General features: G+C 54.4%; 1 protein-coding gene across 7 annotated transcripts; it reads left to right on the top strand.

The window, feature by feature from the left end:
* Positions 1–812: 812 nt before the first annotated feature.
* Positions 813–24,024, top strand: DLG4 (discs large MAGUK scaffold protein 4). 7 transcript variants are annotated; one of them, XM_020913072.2, is made up of 20 exons: positions 813–1,311; positions 8,919–9,083; positions 12,445–12,498; positions 12,636–12,686; positions 12,890–13,014; positions 13,111–13,280; positions 13,370–13,506; positions 13,659–13,803; positions 17,359–17,654; positions 17,767–17,869; positions 18,179–18,293; positions 19,600–19,776; positions 20,033–20,069; positions 20,182–20,209; positions 20,341–20,388; positions 20,508–20,609; positions 20,927–21,099; positions 22,014–22,123; positions 22,780–22,871; positions 23,073–24,024. In XM_020913072.2, exons 1-20 carry the CDS (start codon positions 1,282–1,284, stop codon positions 23,177–23,179), a joined length of 2,265 nt encoding a protein of 754 aa, XP_020768731.1. In that variant the 5' UTR covers positions 813–1,281; the 3' UTR covers positions 23,180–24,024. The 7 variants fall into 7 exon arrangements, with proteins under 7 accessions (XP_020768731.1, XP_020768735.1, XP_070335080.1 ...); XM_020913076.2 differs by having other exon boundaries at positions 814–1,311; positions 8,919–8,984; XM_070478979.1 differs by having other exon boundaries at positions 814–1,311; positions 8,919–8,984; positions 12,445–12,499; positions 12,628–12,686.
* The last annotated feature ends 1,319 nt before the right edge of the window (positions 24,025–25,343 follow it).

Raw genomic sequence — 25,343 nt, 5'->3', positions numbered from 1 at the left:
GCTGGTTGGGAGCCTGGAGATCAGGGGTCAGTGTCCACCAGTGTTGACTGGAGGAGTTCCTCCTTTACCTGATGGGGATGGAGGTGAGGTTATGGCAGGGGTGGCGAGGGAGGCCTGTGGTGGGAGGGGTAACTCAAGCTCTGTTCCTGTGACAGACATCCTGGACTATTATGAGGCTTCCATCTCAGAGAGTCAGGTAAGGGGGTTGGGGGATGGGCTCTGAATTCCTGAGGTTGCAGCAGGGCTGGAGGGGTGAGCAAACTACTGCTAATAAGAGCCTGAGACTTGGGGGTCCCCGGGGACGACCTCCTGAGTCAGGGGCGAGGGGAGTGCTCTCTTTCTAGTCCTGTAGCCCATTTGCTCTCCTGCTTCCCTCTCTTCTTTACCTGCCCCAGTTTCAGGCACTTAAGAGTCCAGGATGCAATCACTTTTCAGGTTTCCTCCTGTAAATCCTGAGGGAGCCCTAGGCCCCCAGGGATTCCCTCCTGCCAGCCCCTCCCTCACTCCCTACTCCCTACCATGGCCTCTCTCCAGTATCTCAACCACCCCGGGTGCTCCCAGTCTTTGAGAGGCTGGGTGGGTGCTTCCTCCTCTGAGAAATAAACTCCCTCCTCACTGCCTTTCTGCTGTCCTCGCTGGTGGCTGGCCGGGACTCCATGTTTGCCTCAGGGCCTCTGGGCTCCTGCCTCCATCTCTTTTCCCATTATCCGGGTTCCTGCCAGCGCGGAAGGAGTTAACTCTACCGAGGCACCCCCCCATTCTCGCTCTTCGCTCCCTCCCTCCCTCCCCCTGCTTCCTCTCTCCTCCTCTCTCCCCTTCCCTCCTCGGCTCCACGGCTCCCTCGGCCGCTGCCGCCTCCGACCCCCCCACCCTACTCCCCCGCCACGGCCCCTAGCCCCTGGCCGTTAGGCAAGACCTTCCCCTACCCCGGGGCTCCCCGACATCCAGTTCCCCTCCCCCACCTCAGCTCATGCCCCAGCCCCCGAACCCCGGGGCTGCCAGCCCCCGGTGCCCCCGCCCCTCCTGAGAATCGGGGTGTACTCCCTAAGCCCCCTCCCCTCCACTGGGGACCCCCTTTAGGGCCCCCTTCCCCTCCCTCCCACGCTCCCCTACCCTTCCCTTCTCCAACCCCCTCTTTCCCCTCTCACCCCTCCCCCCATCCTGGCCCCCCCTGCAAAAGTGGGGTGCGGAGGGGGGAGGGGTGAGAACCCACGGAGGGGAGGAACGAAACTCCGATGAAGTCAGAGCCCCTTACCCGCCGCCGCGGCCAGGCCCCCCAACATGGACTGTCTCTGTATAGTGACAACCAAGGTAAGCATGATAGGGGGGCCTGTAAACTGGGGGGAGGGTATGAGTTCGTGGGGAGGGGTTAATCAGGCCTAATCTGCAGCTGGGGGCCCTGGAATGAGAGCATCAGCAGATGGGGGGGTCATAATTTAGTTTGGGGTTCACATCTGAGAAAATGCTGGGTTTGGCCACAGGTGCCCCCTGGAGTGATCCCTTTGTACCTGTAGAGAAATGGAAAATTGGGGGCTATCCTGTGCCTTGGGGATCTGGTGGATTTTGAGGTTCACCAATGATGTTGAGGGAGACTTATTTAAGGAGAAGCCTGGCTCACATGGGAGCTCTGCTTGGTGTATGTTAGAAGGTGGACTATGTGAGGGGGGGTTGCTCTTCCCTCCTGGGGGACAAGCTGGCTTCCAGTTGCCTTGTCCAATTTCAGGGGCCTCCTGGCTTGAGGGTAGAAGGTTACTGGTTGTGAGTACCTGACTGGTCTGGGGGTGTCAGCTGGCAGGGAAGGAGTGGGCCTTCAGACTATAAAAGAAGCATCTTAGATACATTTGGGGGTGCTCTTAATTTGAGGGGACTGTTAATTTCAGGATCAGTCATATGGAATGGGGATAGTTGGGAGTTGTCAGAGAACTGGAACCTGACAGAGAATCACCCGAGGGATTGGACCAGGTGAGGTTAGGATTTGGGGTACTCCCTGGGGAGGTAGATGGTTGCAGCAGCTGAGGTTGCCAGCTTCTTTGGAGGAGGATGAGAGGCTTGGGGAGTGGGGATTTGAGGAGGGGCCAGGTGCGTGGTGAAAAATTTGGGGGTGGCCCAGGCAGGTGTCCACCATCCTCACTTCCTCCCACACTGTATCTACCCTGGTTGGGAAAGAGGGAGACGAGCAGATGGAAGGGAATGTTCCTGTTACCCCTGACCCTTGGTATCAAGGTGGGGGAGGACACCTGGATTTAAAATTACTAGGGTGAAAAGGTGTAGGAGAAGGGCCGGGCGGGCAGCAGTGAAGATCTGTACAAGGGTGTCCCTGTGAGCCTGCCAAGTGCAGAAACTCTGGGATGGGGAACACTGGCAAGCTTCTGGTGGGCTGCAGAATACCTGGATCTTGACTCTAAGACTATGAGACTGGAAAGCTGGAAGCCTGGTGTGTGGAGGGAGGTTTGGGCGGCTGGCAGGCAGCTGGGGGTTGGGGGGGTGGGACAGGAAGTGGGGGCCGGGGAGGCGGGGTCTGGGTGAGTCACAGGCTGGGGAGGGGGTTATATTTAGTGGGAACTGCAGATTCTCAGGGCAGGGAGCTGAGGACACACATGTTCCCTGCCACAAACTCACATACATGTATACACATGCATCTACACATGCGTTGTGCATGTGTGAGCATGGTTGGAGGAGACTGAAGGCTGAGGACCTTTAGGTCCAAGCCCCTACCCTCTCTTGAGGGCTACTTGCTTTTCCTCCATTCTGTGGGCTTTGGGCTTTCTCCTTTATTGTTTCTTCTTCCCATCTCCTGTAGTTGCAGTGGATTTTTGTGCCTCAGTTTCTCTGGCCTTCTCTCCTTTAAGGTCTGTCTGAGTCTCAGTTCCTCTTGACTCCTGCCCTTAATCTGCTCCTTAGTCTTAGGCTTTCTGGCTATGGTCCCTTATGTGCAGGTGTACACAGAAAGCCAGTTGGAATGTGTGGGTTCTGCTTCCAACACGTGAACGCACATATGAGAGGGAGGGTGAGGGCCTTGTCTGCATTGGTAGCTATTCTGGGAGGGTGGGTTTATTCATCTCCCTTCAAGAATCCTGCTTCTTCGATGGAGCCCAGGGTTGAGCATCCCCGAAGGAAAGAGTCTTGCGCAGAGAGGATCATGCATTTTGGGGTTTTACACAGGCTTGGAGACCCAGGCTTGCCACATTCCTTGGCCGGAAAACTTGTCAGTCTCGGGATGGCGGGGACTCCAAGTCCCATAAGGCTTTGAGGCAGGAGAACCGTCACTGTTAGAGGCTTGCTGCCCCTGGGGCTGTTGGGAGTTGTGGTTCATCTCTATCCAGGGCAGCGGAGGGTTCGCTTTGGACGAGCCAGCAGAGGGGGGGCACATGACACTTTTCCCCCCAGAATGCTGGGTGGGGTAGAGGGTGCTCATGCTTTGCGGTCGTTGAGCTTCCCAGCTACATCTGACTCCTCCATCTTTCATCGCCTATATTTAGATTTCTGCCGCAGTAATTTAAGGAATATATATTGAATGCCTACTATGTGCCAGGCCCTGTGCCTTGCGTTAACTCTGCCTTATAGCTATCACTTAATCTTACTCTCTGCCTCGCTCTCTGCCGGTGTCTCTGAGCATCTCTCTCTCTCCCACTCCGCCCCCGTCCCTCCCCCTACTCCCCGCGCTGCTGCCGCCGTTGCCATGGTAACAGGCGACGACTGAAGTTGCGTGGCGGACTTGAGGGCCGGGCGAGGGTGGCGGAGGGCGGAGCAGAACAAGTGGGGGAGGGAGGAAAGTGGGGAAAGACCGGGGGTATTTGGCTAGAGTCCCGGAGGCGAAGCGGTTAAACCCTCCGGGTGGTCCTTATTGGGCAAAGCTAAGGTGTCGGGGGCGGGGCAGTGTGGCCTACGGCCTCATTCATTGGTCGACTGGGGCGTGGCGGAGGGGCAGTGTGGGCGAGGCCGGGGGAGCGAATGGGCGGGAAGTGGACGCAGGCGTGGTCTCCTGGAGGCAGGTGGGCGGGGCCTGGCTTACTCTACCAAGGGAGGCGGGCAAACAACCTCAGAAAGGGGTGGGGCCTTAGGACTGGGTAAATGAGGGAGGGGCTGACCCGGCAGGGGCGTGGCGTGGTCCCATGTGCAAAGAGGAGACAGGGTTTGAGGGGCTGGTCTAAGAAACTGCGGGCAGCAGGGGTCTTTGGAAAGGAGAATCCGGGGGTTGGGCGATCTGACGTCTCAGTTTTCCTAAGATGGAGGACTGTTAAGATTTCATCAGAGCACAACCTCCTACCTCAACGCTATGTTCCAGGGAGACGGTTGCTAGGCGACGGCAAAGTCCTTGATCGCTGTGTTGCCAGGCAACGGGGAAACGGAAAATGGAGGGAAAAAGGAAATGGGGGATGGGGGAGGGTCTTAATAGCCATAGCGCCCACTGGTGGAGAACTAGGGCCTGTGCATTTTCTTTTCTGTAAGGAATTTCCAGTTCAGCCCCTTCCGCACTGGCTCCCTCTGAGGATTACAAGCATTCTATCCAGATATGAAACTAGGGCCTTGGGGGTCATCGTGGGGGCGTATCTAACAGATTCCAGTCAACGGGGAGAGAGGGGGTTATGGATCAGGTTCTAGGGAAATCCGTCCTCTCTACCATTTGTAGGCATTTTAGAAAAGCCAGAGAAGCAGATTTTAGGAGATTGCTCGCTGGGCTTTAAGAGTTGGAAAAGTGGGAGTTCAATGGGAGAATATTTAGAAGAGGTGCTTTCAGGTTCAGTTGGGACAAAATGGAAGAGATCTGAGGCAGTCATTTTGGGGTGTTCCGGGAGATTTGTGGGTCACTGGAAATTGCAGGCCAGATCTTATTTTGGTAAATAATTTTCGAGACGTCGGTGTGGGGGAGATAGATAAATTTGGGAGTAATCGTCCAACAGAGTTGAAATTCAGAATCATGGCGGGGGGGTGGGGGTGGGGAGGAATGTTGAGGTGTAGGGGAGGGCACCCAGAAAAGGGGATAATGTTTACATTTAAAGAGTACAGAAAAGGAATAGAGAAATATCTCTTAATCTAAAAGTCTAGTAATAAACTGAAGAGGTTGCAACTGAATTCAGAAGGTCAACTTTAAGGTCCCTTAAGTATTCCCTGAAATGGGATCTGGTGGTACTGGGTCATGTTAGAAAAGTCATGAGTATCTCATTAGGTTCAAGGATTTGGAGAGGGGACCCCAAGTGAATTTGAGGACTGGTTATTTGGATGTTTACATTAGAACAAGGGTAATAGCTGCACTAATTTCAAGGTCTCTGTTAGCAGACGGGGGGAACAGATGTAATTTTAAAAGGGATGATTTAAAGGGTATATTAATTTAAGGGTACAACAGGATCTGTGGTCTTTCAACTCTTGGAAAACGTTGTCTGGCTATCATGTGGGGCTTTACTGATGGTTAGAATAGGAGACGTCTTGACATCTGTGGGGATGTTGTCTACATTAACAATCATTGGAGTGGTTGGGGGGAGGGGATTGTGGGAGCCAGTTTAGATCCCTTGGGGATCTTTCTGAAGTGAGGGAGAAGTGCTGCTTCCTTCCCTGCACCCTGAGAGTCCAGGGAGGTTTTGTAATAGGGGCTTGGTGATTTTAGGGGTGGGAGATTAGATAGCATAAGGGATCCCAGAGAACCGGAGCGATAAATTGGTAATTTTAGGAATGTCCGTATTTGTGAATGAATAGGAGTATACTGTGCACGGTGAAGTTCACAGAGAAACAGCTGGTACCAGAGAAGTTGATGGCTAAGAGGGTCTCCCCGCACCCCTTTCTCTCCCATCGTGACGCTCTCCCGCACTGCGCAGGCGCCGTCACCCCCCCCCCCCCCACTCCGGCCGCAGCCTCCAGTTGCCGCGGCCGCCGCAGCCCCCGCCCCTCTGCCCCTCCCCCCCCCAACCCCGGGACCCTTGCTCTCCCACCCATCCCCTCCCCTCAGTCCCTCTCCCCTTCTCCATGTCGGCTCGGAACAGATTCGCCTCCATGTGTCTCTGCGTGGTACGTGCCGCGGTACGGGCTCCGGCCCCGCTCCCCTTTTTCCGGACCCCCAAATCTCGGGGTGCAAGCTTCAAGTGCTGTCGCTGTTCCTTCTGCTTGGCGGGGTCTCTGGGTGGCAGTGTCTCGCGGACAGGCGCAGTGGGTCGCCCCTCCTATGATCATTCACTTTCACTCACAACCCTCTATTCTGGGGGTGCAAGCCTCCTTTCCAGGTCATTCTTGCAACTGAGGCTGTGAAGAGGGGGCCAAAGGGAAAAGAGCAACAGCGAGCCCCCAGGCCTTTGACTTATCCTATGCCTGTGCCTTAATAATATTACCTGTGCCTTAACTATATTGGGGGTTCAGACTTGGTCCCAATTGTACTGGAGCTGTCGCTGGTCACGGCCCTGAGCCCCAGTAGCGTAAAAGAGGGGACCCCCCTTCCTAGCCTGCCTTGCGTTAGTAGTCCTTTAGTCTGGGATGAGAGGTGCTGACCTCAATCCCCACCTCCCAGTTTGCAGTTTCCTAATGACTCTCCCACCCCCACCTCTCCAGAGGTTTTTCCTTACTACATTTACTTTAAAAATTTCCAGGGACTGAACATAGGCCCTAACCACTTTCAGCCACATTCTGGGACCTCTGGGATCCTTTCCTTGTTCCCCATCTCCCTGACTTTGTCACTGTATCAGGAGGAGCCTTTTTCTCAGTCCCAGACACCCCGCCCCCCACGGGGGTAGGGAAGGGAAAGGCGCCTGCAGTCTCAGTGTGCTACAGATTTTCTTTCGTCTCCTTTAGAATAAACAATGACATGTCCCATTCCATGCTTCCATTTTCGTTGTGTGCATCCTGAGATTTCTTCATTGGGATTCAGGAATTTTCTCTGTGAGGTGGGGCGAAGATGGAGGGGCTTTGGGTTCAAACCCTCCCTGCCCTGTCCCAAACTCCACAAACTCGAAGCTTCAACCCTTGGCCCTGCCTCAGTTGTCACACAGGGACTTGGGGGCTTTATGAAGAGAGAAGAGAGCAGTCTCTTTCTCTCCTTCTTCCCTCCCTGGCCCCTCCAGTTGTGGGGCTCTGTCCCTCAGCTCTTGCACTATCCAGGCCAAAGACCACCTTTTCAGAATGTGGCACAACAACCTCTTTCAGTTCATCGAATTCTGTTACCCAAGAGGGCCCAGCTTGGAGGAGGATTATTTAGTTTCTACTTCCCCTAACTTCCCTTGTCCACTTTTTGTGTTCTTGGTATGGAAACCTGGAGGGAGCTAGGAGTTCTTTCTCCAAGTCTGTCTTCAAGGCCAGAAAACAAAGTGTACCCTGATGAACCGATTTTCTTTCCTTAAGACTTCAAACATATCAAGGTGGGACTTCCCTGGCAGGGTCCAGTGTTTATGACTCCACACTTCCACTGCAGGGGGCATGGATTTGATCCCTGGTCAGGGAACTAAGATCCTGCATGCCCAATGGTGCAGCCTTAAAAAAAACATGTATCAAGGTGCTCCTTGATCTCAGCTGTCTCTGTGTTCTGGATTGGAGAGTCTTAATGGACCATTTTCCTCTTCCTATTTCTCTTACTTTATCCTTAACCATGGCCAAAGTGGACTACATCCTCAGCCTTGGTTCCTCATCCTCAGAATTTTCAGAGTCATACTCTGTCAGGCGTTGACCTTGATAAGCTTCCTCCAGTTTGATCTTGTAACTGTTGTCCTCCGAATGTTGGGGTCCTCTCAGCTTCTCAGATACTTTTTTTGAGAGGGAAATCTTGCCTTCTCTTTTTACCCATGTGTACTGGGGAGCGTATTCTGTCTTCTCCAGTCTCTGAGAGAGCCCTACACATGGTAACCTCCCCTTTCTCCATAGAACCTGGCCTTGGGGAGGGTTTGCTTCTGTGGGGGGCAGAGGCACTACCCTTCATTAGTGTCTCCAGCTGCCCTCCTCTCTCTGGTCCCTCCGGTAATCTCATTTACTGGTGTCCGTATTAAGCTAGTAAGGGAGGCCCCTGAGATGGTACTCAGTGAGTTAGGAAGGGGAATCAGGGGTCAGGTTGGGTCTTTCATTCCTAAAGGCCAAAGGGAGACCAGGAATTTACTCTGAGGTTCTACCTACTTCCTCAGTCATGGAACCTGGAAGCTGGCATGCATTCCTACCCCCCTTCTGAGCCCTACCATCTCTGTTCCTCCCACACCCTCCCCCTTCTTCTAGTATATCCGATTAGCTAGCTGGCTGGCCTCTGGGCATTTGTAGAGGTGGGGGAGTCCTGGGGCCCCCTTGCCAAAGACTTGGGAACCAGCAAGGCCAGCTGGACCGGTTTAGCTTAGTGCTGCGAGGGGGGGTGATGCCAAGTACCTGCTAGTTGAAGGACTCGACAGCGGTCCTTGCCCGGGGCGCGCAAGGTGATGGGGAGTGATTCCCTCCTGGGGCAGAGGCTGTAGTAGGGAGACTGAGGCAAGGAGGGTGGAGTGGGGTGGGATGGAGTACAGAATGGGAGAAGCAACTCGAAGGAGGGAGGTTACGACACGGGGAATGGGCTTAGGGTAAAGAGGAAGTGGGGGGAAGCTGATGAGGCAAGCAAGGATGCTGGGGATGGAGGTAGAGAAGGGGAGCGGTGCACGTGGCCGAGGGGCTGGAGCTCTGGGAAAGGGCTGAAGAAACGGACTTCAGAGGAGGGGGTGTGCTGGGGAGAAGGCGGGGGTCCTAGGCTGGGAGTAGGAAGAGTTGCGGGGGTCGGGGGGTGCAGATTTGGGAAGAGAGGAGAGGTGCCAAGGGCCTGGCGGGAGAGGGGGCTGTGGGGAGGGTGGAGAGAGGGGAGCCAATGGGCTGGTGGACAGGGAGGGGGAGGAGTTGGTCAGGCCCCAGGGCCTTCCGCACTGCACTGGCGGGGGAGCAGAGGCGCGCCGGGGCGGCGCTGGGCCGGCCCCGTGACGCCTCCGTCCCGTCCCCAGAAATACCGCTACCAAGATGAAGACACGCCCCCTCTGGAGCACAGCCCGGCCCACCTCCCCAACCAGGTAAACGCCCCCGAGCTGGTGCACGTGGCGGAGAGGAACTTGTCCCACCTCGAGGCCGTCCAAGGGGTCGTGGGCCACGCCCACTTCTCCCCCCTCAAGGTAGGAGACTCAGGCGGCCCCCTCCCCAGTGCAGCCCTCGGAGCCTCGGAGCTACAACTACCCCCAAGGCCCGGTAGGGCGAGAGCCGGAGGTGGGGGGCGGCTGGGGCTGGGGGGCTGGGCTTGGGCTCCTGGGGCCAGGGGAGGGGGCATTGGGGGCGTTGGAAACACCTGGTTCCTAAAGAGGAGAAGCAGACCAAGCAAGTGGGAGCGGGTGTAGTTTACAGCCCTTGTGTGCGTGCGTGTGTGTCTGCGTGTGTGCGTACACGTGCGTTGAGATGCGAGCGTTCCCCAGGATGCTCCCCGTGCCTGGGCCCTCTTCATTCCTTCACACACCCCCACCTCCGTTTCCATTTTCTGTGTCCAGAGCTCTGTTCAGAACTCCTGCTGCCCTCATTTGCTCTTGGCCCTTCGCGGCCTCCTCCCCCCACTTCCGGCCTCTGGGCCTGGCTCTCCAGCCCTTTCCATCTGTCTGGCCTGAGATTTCTGGTTGCCCGGCCTTTCTGCCTCTGTCCCCTGCCTCGGCCTTTGCACCCCTCCTGTGCCTCCCCTCCTCGCTGCCTTTCCCTCTCTGCTGGCTGATGCTGGATGCTGTCTCTCTCTTCCTCCCACGCACTCTCCTTCTTCCTCTCCCCGATCCCCAGCTCAGGCTCTCTGGCCAGGATGAGTCCTCTGCCTGGGTCAGCCGGCTCCCTTTCTCCATGTTAACCCCCTTCCCTACTCATCACTTCTGTCCTTTCCTCCTATGCCTCCTCTCTCTCCTCCTCTTGGACACTTACCTCCATGCAGATTTCTTTCTGTACTCCCCCCCCCCCCATTGTTATTCACCACCACCTGTTTCCCCTTCTTTTCTGTGCTCACAGTATGTTTTCCCTTCTCCAGTACTGGGGAGGCCCTGTTTTTGAGATCTTCCATTCTCCAGGCCACTTCCCATCTTCTTCCCCCTCAGTCTCCTCTTCTGGGGGTGTATGCTGGGAGGAATGGGGTGTACCAGGCTGGCTGTGGGATTCAGGGGAACACTGGGGTCAGGGGTCAGATTCTAGGATCTTGTGGGATGTCCTGGGAAGGGGGAGGTTGTTGACGTTTCACCAAGAAGATGGAGAGGAGGTTCAGATGGAGTTCCTGAGCCTGGGAATGAGGAGGCAGAGGCTGGGCAGCAGTAGGTTCTGGGGTGAGAAGGAGGTGGTTGGAGAGGAGTTGGAGAGGGAAATACCATTCTCATGCAGGTAGAAAAGTGGAAAGACAAGAGGAAGGTGAGAGGTCCTAGGCCAGGAGACAGGCAAGGATGAGACGTGGAACCAGGGAGGAGGTTGAGCTGATCGAGGGCAAGGAGAGGAGGAGATGGGTGCAGAGGATTCCTGTGGAATGTTGGGGGCTGCAAGGACTAAGGAAAGAAGATGCTTTTTTTCCCCTCAAGATGGGGCCATTCAGTCCCTGGGGAAGGGGAAGGGGAAGAGGAGCGAAGGTGGTTGTACAGAGGTAGGGAGACTTGGAGTCTGTGCCCAGGAAGCAGAGGGAAGTGGGTGCTGGAGGCCCTGGGTGTGGGAGGGAGGACCCATGACAAGGCCTGAGCTGGGGGACAGGAGAAGCCTCAGTTTTCAGAGAGTTGAGAATGAAGGATTGTGATTTGGGTATAGAATCTTGAGGGTCAGAGAATGAAGTAAGGGAGAGTGTTTGGTGATCTCTCTGAGGAATCATAAGTTAGGATGGAGGATAAGAGCAGGAGACTGATGCTGGATGGGCCTGGACAGGGGCACAGGGCGGGGAAGTGGATGGAGAATGGAGGCTGGGGTTGGAAGATATCGGATGGGGTGGAGAGAGGGGTGTTTTATCTACAGCTACACAGATGAGATGAGATGAAGGTAGTGGGGATAAAAGATGGAGCCTGGGGCAGGAAGTTCTAGGGTAAGGTTGGGGATGGCAATTGAAAACAGGCTGTGGGACAGAGGATGGACATGCAGATGGGATGTAGGCAGTCAGTGGCTATTGGCTGGACAGTAGCATTTGCTGAGATTTGAAGGGTCAGAGGATGGATTTAATAGATTTATGGGTATGAAATCTATCACGGAGCTTGAAAATATGTAGTACTGACATATTGCAGTAGGAGAGAGGAAAGACCCCTTGGGAAGGAGAGAGCCAGGAGTCTGGGGAATCCTTGATGAGTGCCTCGCGCTTGGTAGGCTCCAAATAAATATTTGTTTAAGGAGGAGACAGGTTGGGGACCCCGGAAGGAGGCTTTTGGCTGCCTTCCCCATTGCTATGGAAACGTGGCTTCGGTTGCCCTGGCAACTGGGGAAGCCCCTAGGACCGGCCTAAAGCGGCCCTGCCCTAGAATCTAGAGACCCTGCTGTGTCGAGGCGACTGACGTCAGGGGCCTGGGCACACCCCACTTTAACCCTTTCCCGGATGAAATAGGGCAGGGGTGGGGGTAAGAGTAATGAGAGGCTAGGACCCGGATGTCTTTCACCACTCCCCTTTCCTGACGTTCTTTCCACTGCGTAGGGTGAGGGGCGTAGGGGAGGGAGGAAGGAAGGTTATTCAGGAGGCGCTGAGCCCTCAAACCTCTTCAGCCTGGACTTCTTTCTGCCGAGCTACCTGGGGGGCGGGGCCCAGAGCAGGAGAGGCGGGGCTAGCGGACCAGATTCTGCCTTTGGGAATCTGGTCGCTCTTAGGCCACGCCCCATCTCCCCCTCCCGTTGTCCTGGCGACAGGGCCTCCAGGAGGTGGGTCTCCCCAGGCCTTGGCTGGGCTTAGATACCGTTGCTTGGCAACAGGATCCCTAGAGGAAGGAGTAGATTGAATGGTGGGTGGGCGAGAAGAAGGGTGGGGCCTGCATCTTGGGGAACCCCGGATTCCGGGGGCCCAGGGTTTAGGGCACATGTGTGTGAAAATGAGGGGCAAGTCTGAGGGAGGGTTATGAAAAGATCTGGGTGTAGGTGGGTAGATAGGGACAGGAATGGGGTAGGACCTAGTGGACAGGAGCCCTGTGGTATGTGTGTGTAGTACATAAGGCATGTAGCATTCTGTGGTGTTACATCCGGTGAGAAGCTCCCCCCCACCAGCCGTCCCCCCCCTCTCCCGGCTCTATACCATCTGCTGCTCCCCAATCTGGCTGTCTCTCTCTTCCTGCTTCTCAGACACCTCCACATGCAGGGGGCCTGGGCTGGGCAGAGTTGGGGCCAGCACGTGTACCTGTGTGTTTGTAACGTGGATCAAGGCTAGGTCCTTCAGGGAGTCGAAGGGAACAGAGCCGGCCAGGTTAAGAGGCTGAGAGGGTAGCCATGGTGGGGGGATCTCTTGGTTACAGGCTCCCTCTTGAGCCAAGGCTCAGGCAGCTTTTCATCTCCTTTTTTCCCTCGCAGGCCAATTCTCCCCCTGTGATTGTCAACACAGATACCCTAGAAGCCCCAGGATATGTGAGTTGTTTAGATTTTGGGGGCTTTTACAGAAGGGAGGAGGGAAGGTCAGGTCCCAGCAGCAGGGTAGGGTCAGGTGCTCAGGCTGGAAGTCTGTCTCACGTCTCTTGTGTTTCTGGCCCGTGCTGGAGTTGCAGGTGAACGGGACAGAGGGGGAAATGGAATACGAGGAGATCACATTGGAAAGGGTGAGCAGGCTCACGCAGCCCAGGTCCTCCCGCCTTGCCCCCTGTCTGTGCTTCTCTCTGTGCCTGTGTTTTCTCAGTGGCCAGCCTCTTAACCCTGCCCCTTCCTGCTCCGGTCACAGTTCCCCAACCCTCTCCCCTCCCCTCTTGCCCCATCTAGAGTAGGCAGAGAGGGGAGCTGACCCTTTTCCCCTCCTTCTGCCCAGGGTAACTCAGGTCTGGGCTTCAGCATCGCAGGTGGCACTGATAACCCCCACATCGGTGATGACCCTTCCATCTTCATCACCAAGATCATTCCTGGTGGGGCTGCAGCCCAGGACGGCCGTCTCAGGTGGGGAGAGGAGACGGGTTAGGATGCTGGCTCCCTTGAAAGGGAGGACCAGGGCGGCAGGAAGCTCCTGGCTCAGGCCCACCTTGCTGCCCTCAGGGTCAACGATAGCATCTTGTTTGTCAATGAAGTGGACGTGCGGGAGGTGACCCACTCAGCGGCGGTGGAGGCCCTCAAAGAGGCAGGCTCTATTGTCCGCCTCTACGTCATGCGCCGGAAGCCCCCGGCTGAGAAGCTTATGGAGATCAAGCTCATCAAGGGGCCTAAAGGTAGCGACCCAGTTAGATTGCCACCCTCCTCCCGCTGTCCTCTGCCCCAGGGGACCTAGGGACCCACCTCTGCCCTCCCCTCTGCCCAGGTCTTGGCTTCAGCATCGCCGGAGGTGTCGGGAACCAACATATCCCCGGAGATAACAGCATCTATGTGACCAAGATTATCGAAGGGGGTGCCGCCCACAAGGACGGGAGATTACAGATCGGAGACAAGATCCTAGCGGTGAGTGGGGACCCCCGTCACTCTTCTAGCCCACACCTGGGTCCTGCCTGCTGGCCTGGTGCCTACCCAGGCTTCCTGATGGGCTCGCCCTCGGCACGTCTGTCTTGAGATTGCTTCTGGTTCCGTCTGAGCTCTGCTTCCCTTGGCCCCAGGTCAACAGCGTGGGGCTGGAGGACGTCATGCATGAGGATGCCGTGGCAGCCCTGAAGAACACGTACGATGTGGTCTACCTAAAGGTGGCCAAGCCCAGCAATGCCTACCTGAGTGACAGCTATGCTCCCCCAGACATCACGACCTGTGAGAGCCCTCCAAACCCTGGAGCTCCCCATGCCCCCCCACCAGTCACCCTGTGACGTCCCCATTGACCCTGCCTCTTCAGATCCTCTCCCTGAACTGGCCACGGCGTCTGTCACTTCCTTTGGTTGGAGAATAGATGGAAGATTGGTCACCATGAAAGAACTAGAAAAGATTGTCAATAGTCCCTCCCCCAGAAGGCACTAGATGGTTTTATGGCTAATTTTATCAAATCTTCATGGAATAGGTAATTCTTATGCTTTTTCTGAGTGTAGGGAAAGATAAAATGTTTCGCATTTCATTTTATAAGGGCATTTGAAAAATGGTGACAAGGATAATGTAAGAAGGTAGGGAGATCCCTGGTGACCTAGTGGTTAGGATTCCGGGCTTTCATTGCTGTGGCCTGGATTCAGTCCCTGGTCAGGGAACTAAGATCCTGCAACCCCATGGTTCAGCCAAAAAAGAGGAAAGTATAGGTTAATTTTGCTTCTGAACAGAGATGTAAAAGTTTCTAATAACATAGTTGCAAAACAAACACAGTGGTATATTAAGGGAGTAACATTGTCACAAAGTTGGGTTTATTTCAGGGAATTAAAGGTGTTTCCATATTATGAAACCTCTAAGTATGAGTCATTGTATTTAAAAAGTTAAGGGAGGGAAGGACTTCTTTGGCAGTCCAGCAGTTGACTCCATGCTTCCACTGCAGGGGGCACAGAGTTCGATCCCTGATCACTGGTCATTGGGGAGTTAAGATCCCACCTGCCATGTGGCGTGCCAAAAAAAAGGTAGAAAAAACAGTACTGTTCATTTTAGACAGATGTGGGAAAGGCATTTGATTAAATTCAACATCCTATTCTGAGAGGAAACTTAGTACACTAGGAACAGAGGAGTTTTCCTTAACATGATCGAAAAGTGTTACCAGAAATCAACAGTGAACACATTGTAATGATAAAATCCTATCTGTGTGTCCATTAAGTTAGGAACTAGGCAAGGAAACCTCTTCCTGCTACTGTTAGTCCACATTGCTTTAGAGTAGGGTTTCTCAGTGTTGGGACTATTGACATTTTTGTCCTTGACAATTCTTTGTTGTGGGGGGTGTTGTTCTGTGCACTGTAGTATGTTTAACAGCAGCCCTGGCCTCTATCAGATGAACAGTGGTACCCTTCCCTTCCAGTCAGATCAACCAAAAATGTCTTTAGACTTTGCCAAATGTCCCCTGAGGGCAAGGGGGTTGCAAAATTACCCTGTTTGCGAATCACTGCTGTAAAGATTTCAGGCAGTGCAGCAAGAGAAAAAAGAATAAATAAATGTTACATTTCAATGGGGAGAAACAGACTTATCCTTATTTGTAAATTATACTTTTGTCCATCTAGATTAAAATCTAAGTGAATTAAATGAAAACCTTAAAAATAATAAGTAGGGTTAAGAATGTGGCCATATGTAAGATTAAAAAGCAAGAACTCATAACTTCCCGGCAATAAGAAAATATAATGGGTAAAAAGATCCTTTTTGCCATAGGAAAAATGCTCTATAAAACTCTTGGAGGATTTCCCTGGTTGCCCAGTGGTTAAGACTTCACCTTCCAATACAGAGGGTATGAGTTCAATCCCTGGTTGGGGATCTATGATTTCATATGCTTCTCAGCCAAAAAACCAAAACATAAAGCAGAAGCAATATTGTAGCAAATTCAATAAAGACTTTAAAAATGTTTTAACATTAAAAACATCTCTAAAAAACTTCTTAGAAAAATAAGCTTGACCAGAGGGCAGATTTATACAGTAAATGACCTGTGTCAGATTTTATCAGGTAAATGATGAAACTTTACCGAAGGGCATAAAAGAACAGTAAAGAACTGGAAAGTCACAGCATGTTTCCTGATGCAAAAAACATAATATGCTAAAGATCTCAACCCTCTCCAAATTTTTCTCTAATTTTATGCGATCTTCATCAGAATGTTAATGTTCACCCCCCCCCACCCCCAACTGGAAAATTACATTTGGGAGAAGAGCTAAGAAATTTTTGGAAAAGAATAATGAGATGTGACTACTTCATCCAAATCTGAAATCATACTGTAAGACCATATTAAAATCACACGGTCTTGTTTCTAGACACCATAACCTATCAGAGGGAACCTTTACTCCTTGGAGAAAGGGCCAGATCTAAGACTTGAGCAAGGAATGTGTAAGATGAACTTGTAACATCTTTCATATTAGCAAAACTCTTTGCGACCCCATGGGCTGTCACCCATCAGACTCCTCTGTCCGTGGAATTCTCCAGGCTAGAATACTGGAGTGGGTTGCCATTCCCTACTCCAGGGGACCTTCCTGACCCAGGGATTGGACCCAGGTCCTCCTGTATTGCAGGTGGATTCTTTACCATCTGAGCCACCAAGTTTTCACTTGAGAACTTTCCCATTTTCTAGCAAAATCATTAAAAGAACAAGTTACCTTTTAAACCTTTAAAAAAAGAAGAAAGCAAGGAAGATATTCATGGATTGTGTCAAAGAGACAGGAGCCAAATTGAAACTGGTTGTTTAACCAAAACTCAGTAAATATTTTAAAATCTACAGGATTATAAGGATACTTCAGAACAACTAGGTACCTTTGGAAGATGCTAGGGAACTTGTACATTCTGAATACTGGCAAGCAAAGGGAAAGAGTCAAGCTTTTATTCTCTTTTCCTATGCATATTGCACCATAGAGTGACTGATGATTGACCTGGGAACATTCTTTTTTACAGACAAATTATCACTAATAAATGTTCCTCCCTAAAAAAAAAAAAGAAAAAAGAAAAATACATGGGCACTATTTTGCCATCCTCAGTGAACTGTCAATCAAGTCCAGGCAGTGATGGTCAGTGGCTGCTAAAACTCTTAGGTGAGAGGCTAATGGTGAGCTTTATAATGGATGGGTCAGGCTGACAAGACCCCAACCTACAGATTTGTATCTCAAAAAATGCAACCTGACATCGTGTCCTGTCATGATGCAAGAAGTATGCAGCAGCATCTAGGAAATACTTCTGTCAAAAATTGAACTTGAGTCTCTATACAAGTGACCACTTGACAGGAGATGCAGGGCAGGGATGTAAGTAGTGATCTACTTGTTAGGGTTTCCCACTATTTTCTAAAAGAAGGTGGGAAAATCTGCTGGACAAATGACCAAGTTTTCCCACCAAATGAATGATCAGGAAGTGGGGGAAACAAAGGGAAAGGAATTTTATAGATGATATGAGAGATGGTTCAACCGAATGAAAATCCCCAAAGCCTGGTATTAATATTCCCCTTGGCTTCATACCCTTGGCATACTTAGGTCGTGTACCCTTCAGATCCACTCGCCCCTAGGAGAACCCACCCCCACCATGACCTTTGAATTCCTGCCCCCTGATATTGCTGTGACCAGATGTCCCCTGTACACCCCAGCCTCATTTCTCTGGCACAGTGACATCTCTTTCCCCTGAGCCTGGTTCTGCTGCTTTCCTCGGGAGGAGGTGGAGTGGTGGGCGCTGTCTCTCTCCATGCATTTTCCATTGCATCCGTCCTTCCCCCATGTCTTCCCTCAGCTTATTCCCAGCACCTGGACAATGAGATCAGTCACAGCAGCTACCTGGGCACTGACTACCCCACCGCCATGACCCCCACCTCCCCTCGGCGCTACTCCCCCGTGGCCAAGGACCTGCTTGGGGAGGAAGACGTCCCCCGAGAACCAAGGCGGATTGTGATCCACCGGGGCTCCACAGGCCTGGGCTTCAACATTGTGGGTGGCGAGGATGGTGAAGGCATCTTCATCTCCTTCATCCTGGCTGGTGGCCCTGCAGACCTCAGTGGGGAGCTGCGGAAGGGGGACCAGATCCTCTCGGTAAGGGAAGGCCAGCCCCTGCCCGGACCGCCCCCTCCCTGTAGCTGGGGCTCATGTAGGCTGGAGCCCGGCCGCCATCTCCAGTAACTCAAGCTCTCCCTGCTCTCTCTAGGTCAATGGCGTTGACCTCCGCAATGCCAGCCACGAGCAGGCTGCCATTGCCCTGAAGAATGCGGGTCAGACAGTCACGATCATCGCTCAGTATAAACCCGAAGGTACTGGGCCTGAGACATGGGTTCAATCCCTGGGTTAGGAAGATTCCCCTGGAGAAGAAAATGACTACCCACTCCAGGATTCTTGCCTGGGAAATCCCATGGACAGAGGAGCCTGGCAGGCTACAGTCCATGAGTTTGCAAAGAGTTAGACACGGCTGAGTAAACGGGAATAACCAAGCCTGAAGCTCCCCCTCTCAGATGATGCTCAGAACTCTGTCTCCTGGCTTCTGCAGAGTTTGGGGGAAGGGGAGGGGAGAAGCTGACAGTAGGGAGGGGCCAGAGCTCAGGAACCTTCTTGTCCTTCCTCAGAGTATAGCCGGTTCGAGGCCAAGATCCACGACCTTCGGGAACAGCTCATGAACAGCAGCCTGGGTTCAGGGACTGCCTCCTTGCGGAGCAACCCCAAAAGGGGTTTCTATATCAGGTTGGGTGCTTCCTGCCTGGGCCTCTCTTTATTCCATAGCCCCTTAGCCAGCTCTCGCTCCTCAATCTTGCCTGGCTCCTGTCCCGCCTCCCACACCAGGGCTGGAAACGCACAGGTTAGCATTGAGAAACACTCCATAGCGACTAGAAAATAGCCTCAGCCTCAGTGATTCCCTACTGCTTCGAGCCCCTAGTCACCCTGGCACCTTCCTTGGGACCCCCAGCTGCCGCAAGGCCTGGTAACTCAAAGGTTAATTCCTGGCAGAGTAGGGGACCTCTCAACTTTTGGAATATTGCCCAACCCCTTGGGATAACACATTCCAGGGGAAGTGGACCACCGCTGTCTCCAAGCTGACCCTGTCTCCCAGGTGGCATCTTGCTACCTTCTTAGGGCTCCTTCTCCCACTGGCTCCTCTTTCTCGTCTGCCCCAGGCGTAAGTGCTTTGTCCGAGCCTCTTCCCTTCCCTCCCTCTGGGCTCCTGGTCCACTCACATAGCTTCCCCTGCCGCTCGCTTTGCCAGTGTCTCTCAGAGCAGTCAGCCCAGGCCTGACCTCTTCCCCATGGTCCAGACCTGCAGCTCCAGCCATCTGCTTTCTGGACACATCCCTGGGGTTGTCCCACAGGTGTTCACACTCAGCATGTCCCAAAGCTAGCTCACCTCTTTTCCCCTGCCCTCATGCTCTCTGTCCTGCCCAATCGGTGTCTCTCTTCCTGAATGGCACCACTGTCTGTCGAGACAGCTGGCTCAAACTGGAGCCTCGCTCGGCCCTTCTATCCTTGCCGGGTCCAGTTGGCTCCCAGGGCTGGTCAGTTATAACTCCCCGATGATGCTGATGATCCTGGAGTCCCTTCCCATCTTTCTAGCCCTGGTGCTTTGCTCGGCATCTCTGGTGTCTCTGCAGTCATTCCCTCCCTTGTCCTCACCCTGGAGTTGTCACTTACAGGTTGTCACTTAAGGCTACCCTACTGCTGAGGGTAGCCGGACTTGGGTCCATGTTACCCTCTGACTGTGACGTGCATGCATATGGCAGCTGCTTTCTTAGGAGGGCACTGTTCTCAATCTTACTCTCAAAATTGCCCCCAATCCATAGGCTGTCTGATCCCTGACATAGTGAGAATGGAGTGGCTGTTCATAGTTGTAGAGCTTTAGGTTCCAACACAGTTCTGAGGTTCCTCAGAATCCACAGCATCTCTGGGAGAGCCACCAGTGGCCATGCGGGTCTGTAGACCCCTAGGCAGAACGTCTGGGCTGGGTCTTGGGGGCCTTGGCCCTCACCAGACTGACTGGGGGCTGCCTGCCCTTCAGGGCCCTGTTTGACTATGACAAGACCAAGGACTGCGGCTTCCTGAGCCAGGCCTTGAGCTTCCGCTTCGGGGACGTGCTTCATGTCATTGACGCCAGCGATGAGGAGTGGTGGCAGGCGCGGCGGGTCCACTCCGACAGCGAGACCGATGACATCGGCTTTATCCCCAGCAAGCGGCGGTGAGCCTGCCTGCCCCTGAAGCTCCCAAGGGCCACAGGGTGGGCAGCCAGCAGGGAGGGCATGGGTCCACCCCCAGCTTCTTGGGGATCTGTCTGCTGACCCTTCCCAGGCACCACGAATTGGGACAAACACCTCATTTAGGAGCATGGGGCACAGGGGCTGTTGGGAGACGGAGTTCTCAGCTGCCCTGGGGTGGGGGCAAGAGGGCCCCTCACTGGGCATTTCTCTACCCCCATCCTTCCATGTATCCCTCAGGGTTGAGCGACGGGAGTGGTCACGGTTAAAGGCCAAGGTAAGTGGAGAAGGCCGGGAGCTCTGGTGGAAGAGCGGAGGTGCGGGGGTGGTGTGTGGCGCTCGTGGGTCTGGACTCCTGACCAACTGCATGGCCTGCTCTGTCTCCCTAGGATTGGGGCTCCAGCTCTGGATCACAGGGTAGGTTGGGTCAGTTTGGGAAGACCTGTGGGGAGAGGGGCCCTGGGCTTCTCTTGAGTCCTCAGGAAGGCAGGTGGGGGCCCTGCATCCCCTGCCTCCAAGGCCCTTGCAGATGCCCTGCCTCCTGTTAGGTCGAGAAGACTCGGTTCTGAGCTATGAGACGGTGACACAGATGGAAGGTGAGCCCTGGCAGCATGCCCTGGCCCAGACCCCCTGGCCTGGCTCTGCCCCTCCCCTCCCCCCCACCCCCTGCCTGACTCTGATCTCTGCCCCCGCCTGACCCCCACACTCTCCTCAGTGCACTATGCTCGCCCCATCATTATCCTCGGGCCCACCAAGGACCGCGCCAACGATGATCTCCTCTCCGAGTTCCCCGACAAGTTCGGATCCTGTGTTCCCCGTGAGTGCAGGGCCTTGGGGGGCAGTGGGGGGTGGGGCCCAAGGGGTCACAGGCAGAGCCACTTCTGAACACAGGGGTTCTCAGACAAGGATGCTGCTCAGCCACCCTCACGTCCACCGGGACCATCCCAGGCCGGGGACTTGGATGACCCAGAGATGCTGGGGGAGGCAGCTCCACCCGTCTCCCCTGGCCTGGGTCTCCCCAGCAGCCCCCTTCCCCGGAGGACCAGCTGGGCTCTCTGGGGGGACGCCGTAGGCAGGGTTGAAGCTGGAGGGTTGGTGGTTAGATCTTTGGGGGGCGGGGTGACTTCCTGGCAGATACGACGAGGCCCAAGCGGGAGTACGAGATAGATGGCCGGGATTACCACTTTGTGTCGTCCCGGGAGAAAATGGAGAAGGACATTCAGGCCCACAAGTTTATTGAGGCCGGCCAGTACAACAGCCACCTGTATGGAACCAGCGTCCAGTCCGTGCGAGAGGTGGCAGAGCAGGTAGGAGCCGCGGCTCGTCCTCCTCCTCCTTCCCCCCATGGCCTTCCTCAGCTCTCTAACTCTCTTTCTCTCTCTGTCTCTTTCCCTGCTGGGTCTCCACTCCGCTCCTCCACCTCCTTCTCCTCTTGGGCAACTCTGTCTGCCTGCCTGCTCTCCGGTGCCCTGCTCCCCACCCCCCGCCTCCCCTCCTCCCTCCCTCCCTTGGTCCCTGACCCCAAACTTCATGCTGCCATCTGTCCCCTCTCCCCCTCTCCTTGCCCCATTTCACCTCTCTTCCTGTGGCCTTGCCCTTGGTGGCTTGGCCCCCACAACTCGGTCCCTCCCTTCTGCCGGCTCCCCTTTGGCCCTCTCCCCTCTCCCCTCACCTTTCCTGGGGTCTCCACTTGCCTCTCCCACTCCTCTGCCATCACCTTCTCCCTGCTGCCCCCACCCTGCCCTCTTCCCTCCATGGCTCCTTTCTCCATCTGCCTCTCCTCCCTCCCATCTGTCTCTCCTTGTTCCTTCCATCTGTCTGTCCTCTGTCCGTCCTCCCCTCCCTCCTCCCTCTATCCTACTTCCTTTCTCCTTTGTTTTCTCGCCCCACCTGCCTGACTCCGCCCCCTTGGCCTTGCTCTGCGCCATCTTTTGGGTCCCCTCCCTGCCTGTCCTCTCTGTTCCCTCCATCCCCTCCCTCCTGTGCTGGCCCCTCCCTTGCTCTCCGTCTGTCCCTCTCCTTTTTTCACTCTGTCTGTCTATACCCTTCCTGCCTCCACTCTCTTTGCCCATGCGTCTTTTGACATCCATCTCACTTCCCTTTTGGCCAATCTCGTGTCCTCCACTTTTCCACGTCCTGTGTGTGGGTCCTGTCCTGCCACCTCTGTCTGTCCTTTCCCACCACCTGCTGGTCCCCCTCCACCCACCCTGCCTGCCCCCAGGGGAAGCACTGCATCCTTGATGTCTCGGCCAATGCCGTGAGGCGGCTGCAGGCGGCCCACCTGCACCCTATCGCCATCTTCATCCGCCCCCGCTCCCTGGAGAATGTTCTGTGAGTATGGTCTCAGAGGGTTTCCCCTCGGCTCTCCCACACCAAGCCCCGGGCCTCAGATGGCCTCTGTGTTGAGCTCTTCCCTCAGAACCCTGAACAGCAGCTCCAGCAGCACCTGAGGGGAATTGTAGCTAGAACCCAGAGGGCCCAGGGAAGCCCAGGCCTCTTCCCTCCTCTTCTGCCCTGGGCTAGGCGGGACTACAACTCCCAGCAACCCCTGGGGCATACACCTGCTGGGCATCGGGCTGTTGGGAGTTAGAGTCTGAATCCCTTCACTGGGCTGTCAGCTGGAAGGATGAGGCTCTGGAGAGGTCCCTGAAGTGGCCACACCTGGCTGGGGTGGGTTGTGGGGAGGGGGCCCATCTGTGACCCCAGAGAATATTGGGAATTGTATTTTTTGCTTCATGCTCTAGATAAGAAAATAGTGGGGACAACCTTGGTGGTCAAGTGACTAAGGCTCTGTACTTCCAATGCAGGGGACCCAGGTTCATTCCCTGGTCAGGAAACTAGATCCCACATGCCCCGTCTAAGACCTGGTGCAGTCAAATAAATATTAAAAAAAGAAAATAATGGTTGCAGCTTAACATCCCTGGAGAGAGGAGATAAAGGCAGGGCAGGACCCACCCTCAGGTCTGTGTTTCTCTCCCTCTCCACAGAGAGATTAATAAGCGGATCACAGAGGAGCAAGCCCGCAAAGCCTTCGACAGAGCCACCAAGCTGGAGCAGGAATTCACAGAGTGCTTCTCAGGTGAGGCTGCGGCTAGCCCGTGGCCAGCACAGGAGGTGCCTCTGGCTCAGATTCAAAAGAGGGGCCCCCACAGGGTGGGTGGTTTAGAAGGAGGTATCCCCTTTGGGTGGGTGCATCCCATGGCTCATGGACTGGAGAATTAGGAGAAGGTGCCCTTTGCCCCGGGCGTGACTCCCTGCCCCGCCCCCTCCTCGCCCCTAGCCATCGTGGAGGGCGACAGCTTTGAGGAGATCTACCACAAGGTGAAGCGAGTCATCGAGGACCTCTCAGGCCCCTACATCTGGGTTCCTGCCCGAGAGAGACTCTGATTCCTGCCCTGGCTTGGCCTGGACTCGCCCTGCCTCCACCGCCCGGGCCCTTGGTCTGGACTGAATTGCCCAAGCCCTTCCAACCCCCAGCCTCCCTCCCACCCCTTCTTATTTATTTCCTTTCTAACTGGATCCAGCCCATTGGAGGGGGGACACTCCTCTGCATGTATCCCTGCACCCCAGAACTGGGCTGCGGAACCCCAGGAACCTGGGGTCTGGGGGGGAGCCCCGGGCTCCTGATCCCAAGCCCTGGCTCCTTAGGACCCCTTGCCCCTGCCCCTGCCCGCCCCCAACGCACACACACACCCACTGGGGGGCCACCTGCTCTCCCCCATCTCCTCCCACACACTTTCCAGAAGTCAGGGCCCCCCTCCAGGAGCACCCCATTGCAGGGCTGCAGGCCTCCGCGCTCCCCCCGAGGCAGGGTCTGGGGTCACTCCTGCCCCCATCATAACTCCCTAGGTCCCTTGATTTCTCATTTTATTTTTCCATTTTTTTCTTCTCAAAGGTGGTTTTGGGGGGGTTAGTGGGGGGATTCCACCATGGGCCCCCTGCCTTCCACATGCCCCCCACCTTTTTTCTTTGCTGGTTTGCATGAGTGGAAGGTCTAACTGTGGCTTATTTTTTTTTCCTGGGATCTTTTTCTTTTTCTTTTTTTTTCTTTTTTCTTTTGGGAATGGGGAGGGATGGGTCTAGGGAGTGGGAATGTGGGGGGGGGAGGGTAGGGGGGCAGGGTTGGGGGTCGGGTGTCTGGGAGCCAGGGGAAGACTGGAAATGCTGCCGCCTTCTGCAATTTATTTATTTTTTCTTTCGAGAGAGTGAAAGGAAGAGACGGATACTTGAAACCCGGTGTGTGGCCTGGTTATTTGGGACCTGGGTGAGGAGGGAAACCGGGTGGGAGTATAGGGATGGGTCAGGTAAAGGCAGATCCTTCTCCCCCAACACTCCTCACCTCCCCCCACCTTCCTTCAGACAGAACAGCGTGGCCTGAAGGGGGCCTTGGAGGAATCTGCAGATCAAGGCTCCAACAAAGAATGGGCCTGGGGTGGGGGCGGGTCTGGAGTTCCATCCTAGGTCCCTGATAGAGCCAGGAAGAGGACCTGCAAATGTAGCCCAGCCCTGACCCCTTTTCTGAGCCGTCTCAGTCCTGTCGGGCAGCTTAGAGCCTGCTGTCAGTCTCTAAAGAAAAACAGAGAAGAGGTTCATTCATGTTCATGGAGCTGTGGACAGAGCTGGTCTCTGGCAATGACCTTCACAGAAGTGTGCCCATAAGAAATGCTGCATAATTATTCATTGGATTTCTTTTTCCTTTTTTTCATTTGATTTCTCTATGTCTGCCCCCTCTCTGTAGGAGATATTTGAAGCAATTTTGCAGATAATAAGGGTGGGGAAATAGAATGCGATACCAAAGATAAGAATAGAAACAGATGTGTTAGCTGTGAGGATGAATATGATTTCTGAACTTCCTGGTACACAAGGCAAAAAGGGAAATGGTCCATTACATATATGTATATGTATATATATGTATGTATGTGGGCTTCCCTCTTGGTGCAGACGGTAAAGACTGCCAGCAATGCAGGAGACCCTGGTTTGATCCCTGGGTCAGGGAAGATCCTCTGGAGAAGGTAATGGCAACCCACTCCAGTATTCTTGTCTGGAGAATCCCATGGACTGAGGAGCCTGGCAGACTACAGTCTATGGGATCCCAAAGAGTCAGATGTGACTAAGCGACTAAGAATGTATGCATGCATATATGTACATGTATACATATAAAATATATTACGAAGGAGAAAATGTGGTTCTTTTAGGGAGTCAGATGTTCCTGGCTTTAGGTCCTAACTGAAGCTTCTCAGGTGCTCTGTTGGATACTGGTTCCCAGCTTCGCTTCTGCCACTGTTCATATGCTTGACAGGCTCTTCTTACTCCACCTCAACTACAGCATAAATGAGCCATTGCTGGCACTGCTGGGAGGATCCCACCTACCCATTTCTCTCTCATTCAGGGACCCTAGAAAGGAAGGCTGAGGTGGGGTGGTTAAGTCCTGAACTGTGCAAAAGGGCAGTTTTTTTGTAGCCCTCCCTGACAAAGTTAAGAGTTGGATGGAAAAGACTAACCCTCAGGGGCAGTGTTCAGGTGACGGGGCTGGGGAGGTAGGTATGGGAAG

The sequence above is a fragment of the Odocoileus virginianus genome, chromosome 17 (assembly GCF_023699985.2).
Source record: "Odocoileus virginianus isolate 20LAN1187 ecotype Illinois chromosome 17, Ovbor_1.2, whole genome shotgun sequence".
Classification (NCBI taxonomy): domain Eukaryota; kingdom Metazoa; phylum Chordata; class Mammalia; order Artiodactyla; family Cervidae; genus Odocoileus; species Odocoileus virginianus.
The sequence above is the reverse complement of the archived record's forward strand: the minus strand, read 5'-3'. Positions and strand labels throughout refer to the sequence as shown.

Excerpts from the sequence above, each read along its gene's own strand:
- DLG4 (XM_020913072.2), top strand. The coding sequence starts at position 1,282 with ATGGACTGTCTCTGTATAGTGACAACCAAG. Across the intron at positions 13,281-13,369 it reads GCTCATCAAGGGGCCTAAAG|GTCTTGGCTTCAGCATCGCC; the intron begins GTAGCGACCCAG and ends CCCTCTGCCCAG. Across the intron at positions 13,804-17,358 it reads TCCCCCAGACATCACGACCT|CTTATTCCCAGCACCTGGAC; the intron begins GTGAGAGCCCTC and ends GTCTTCCCTCAG.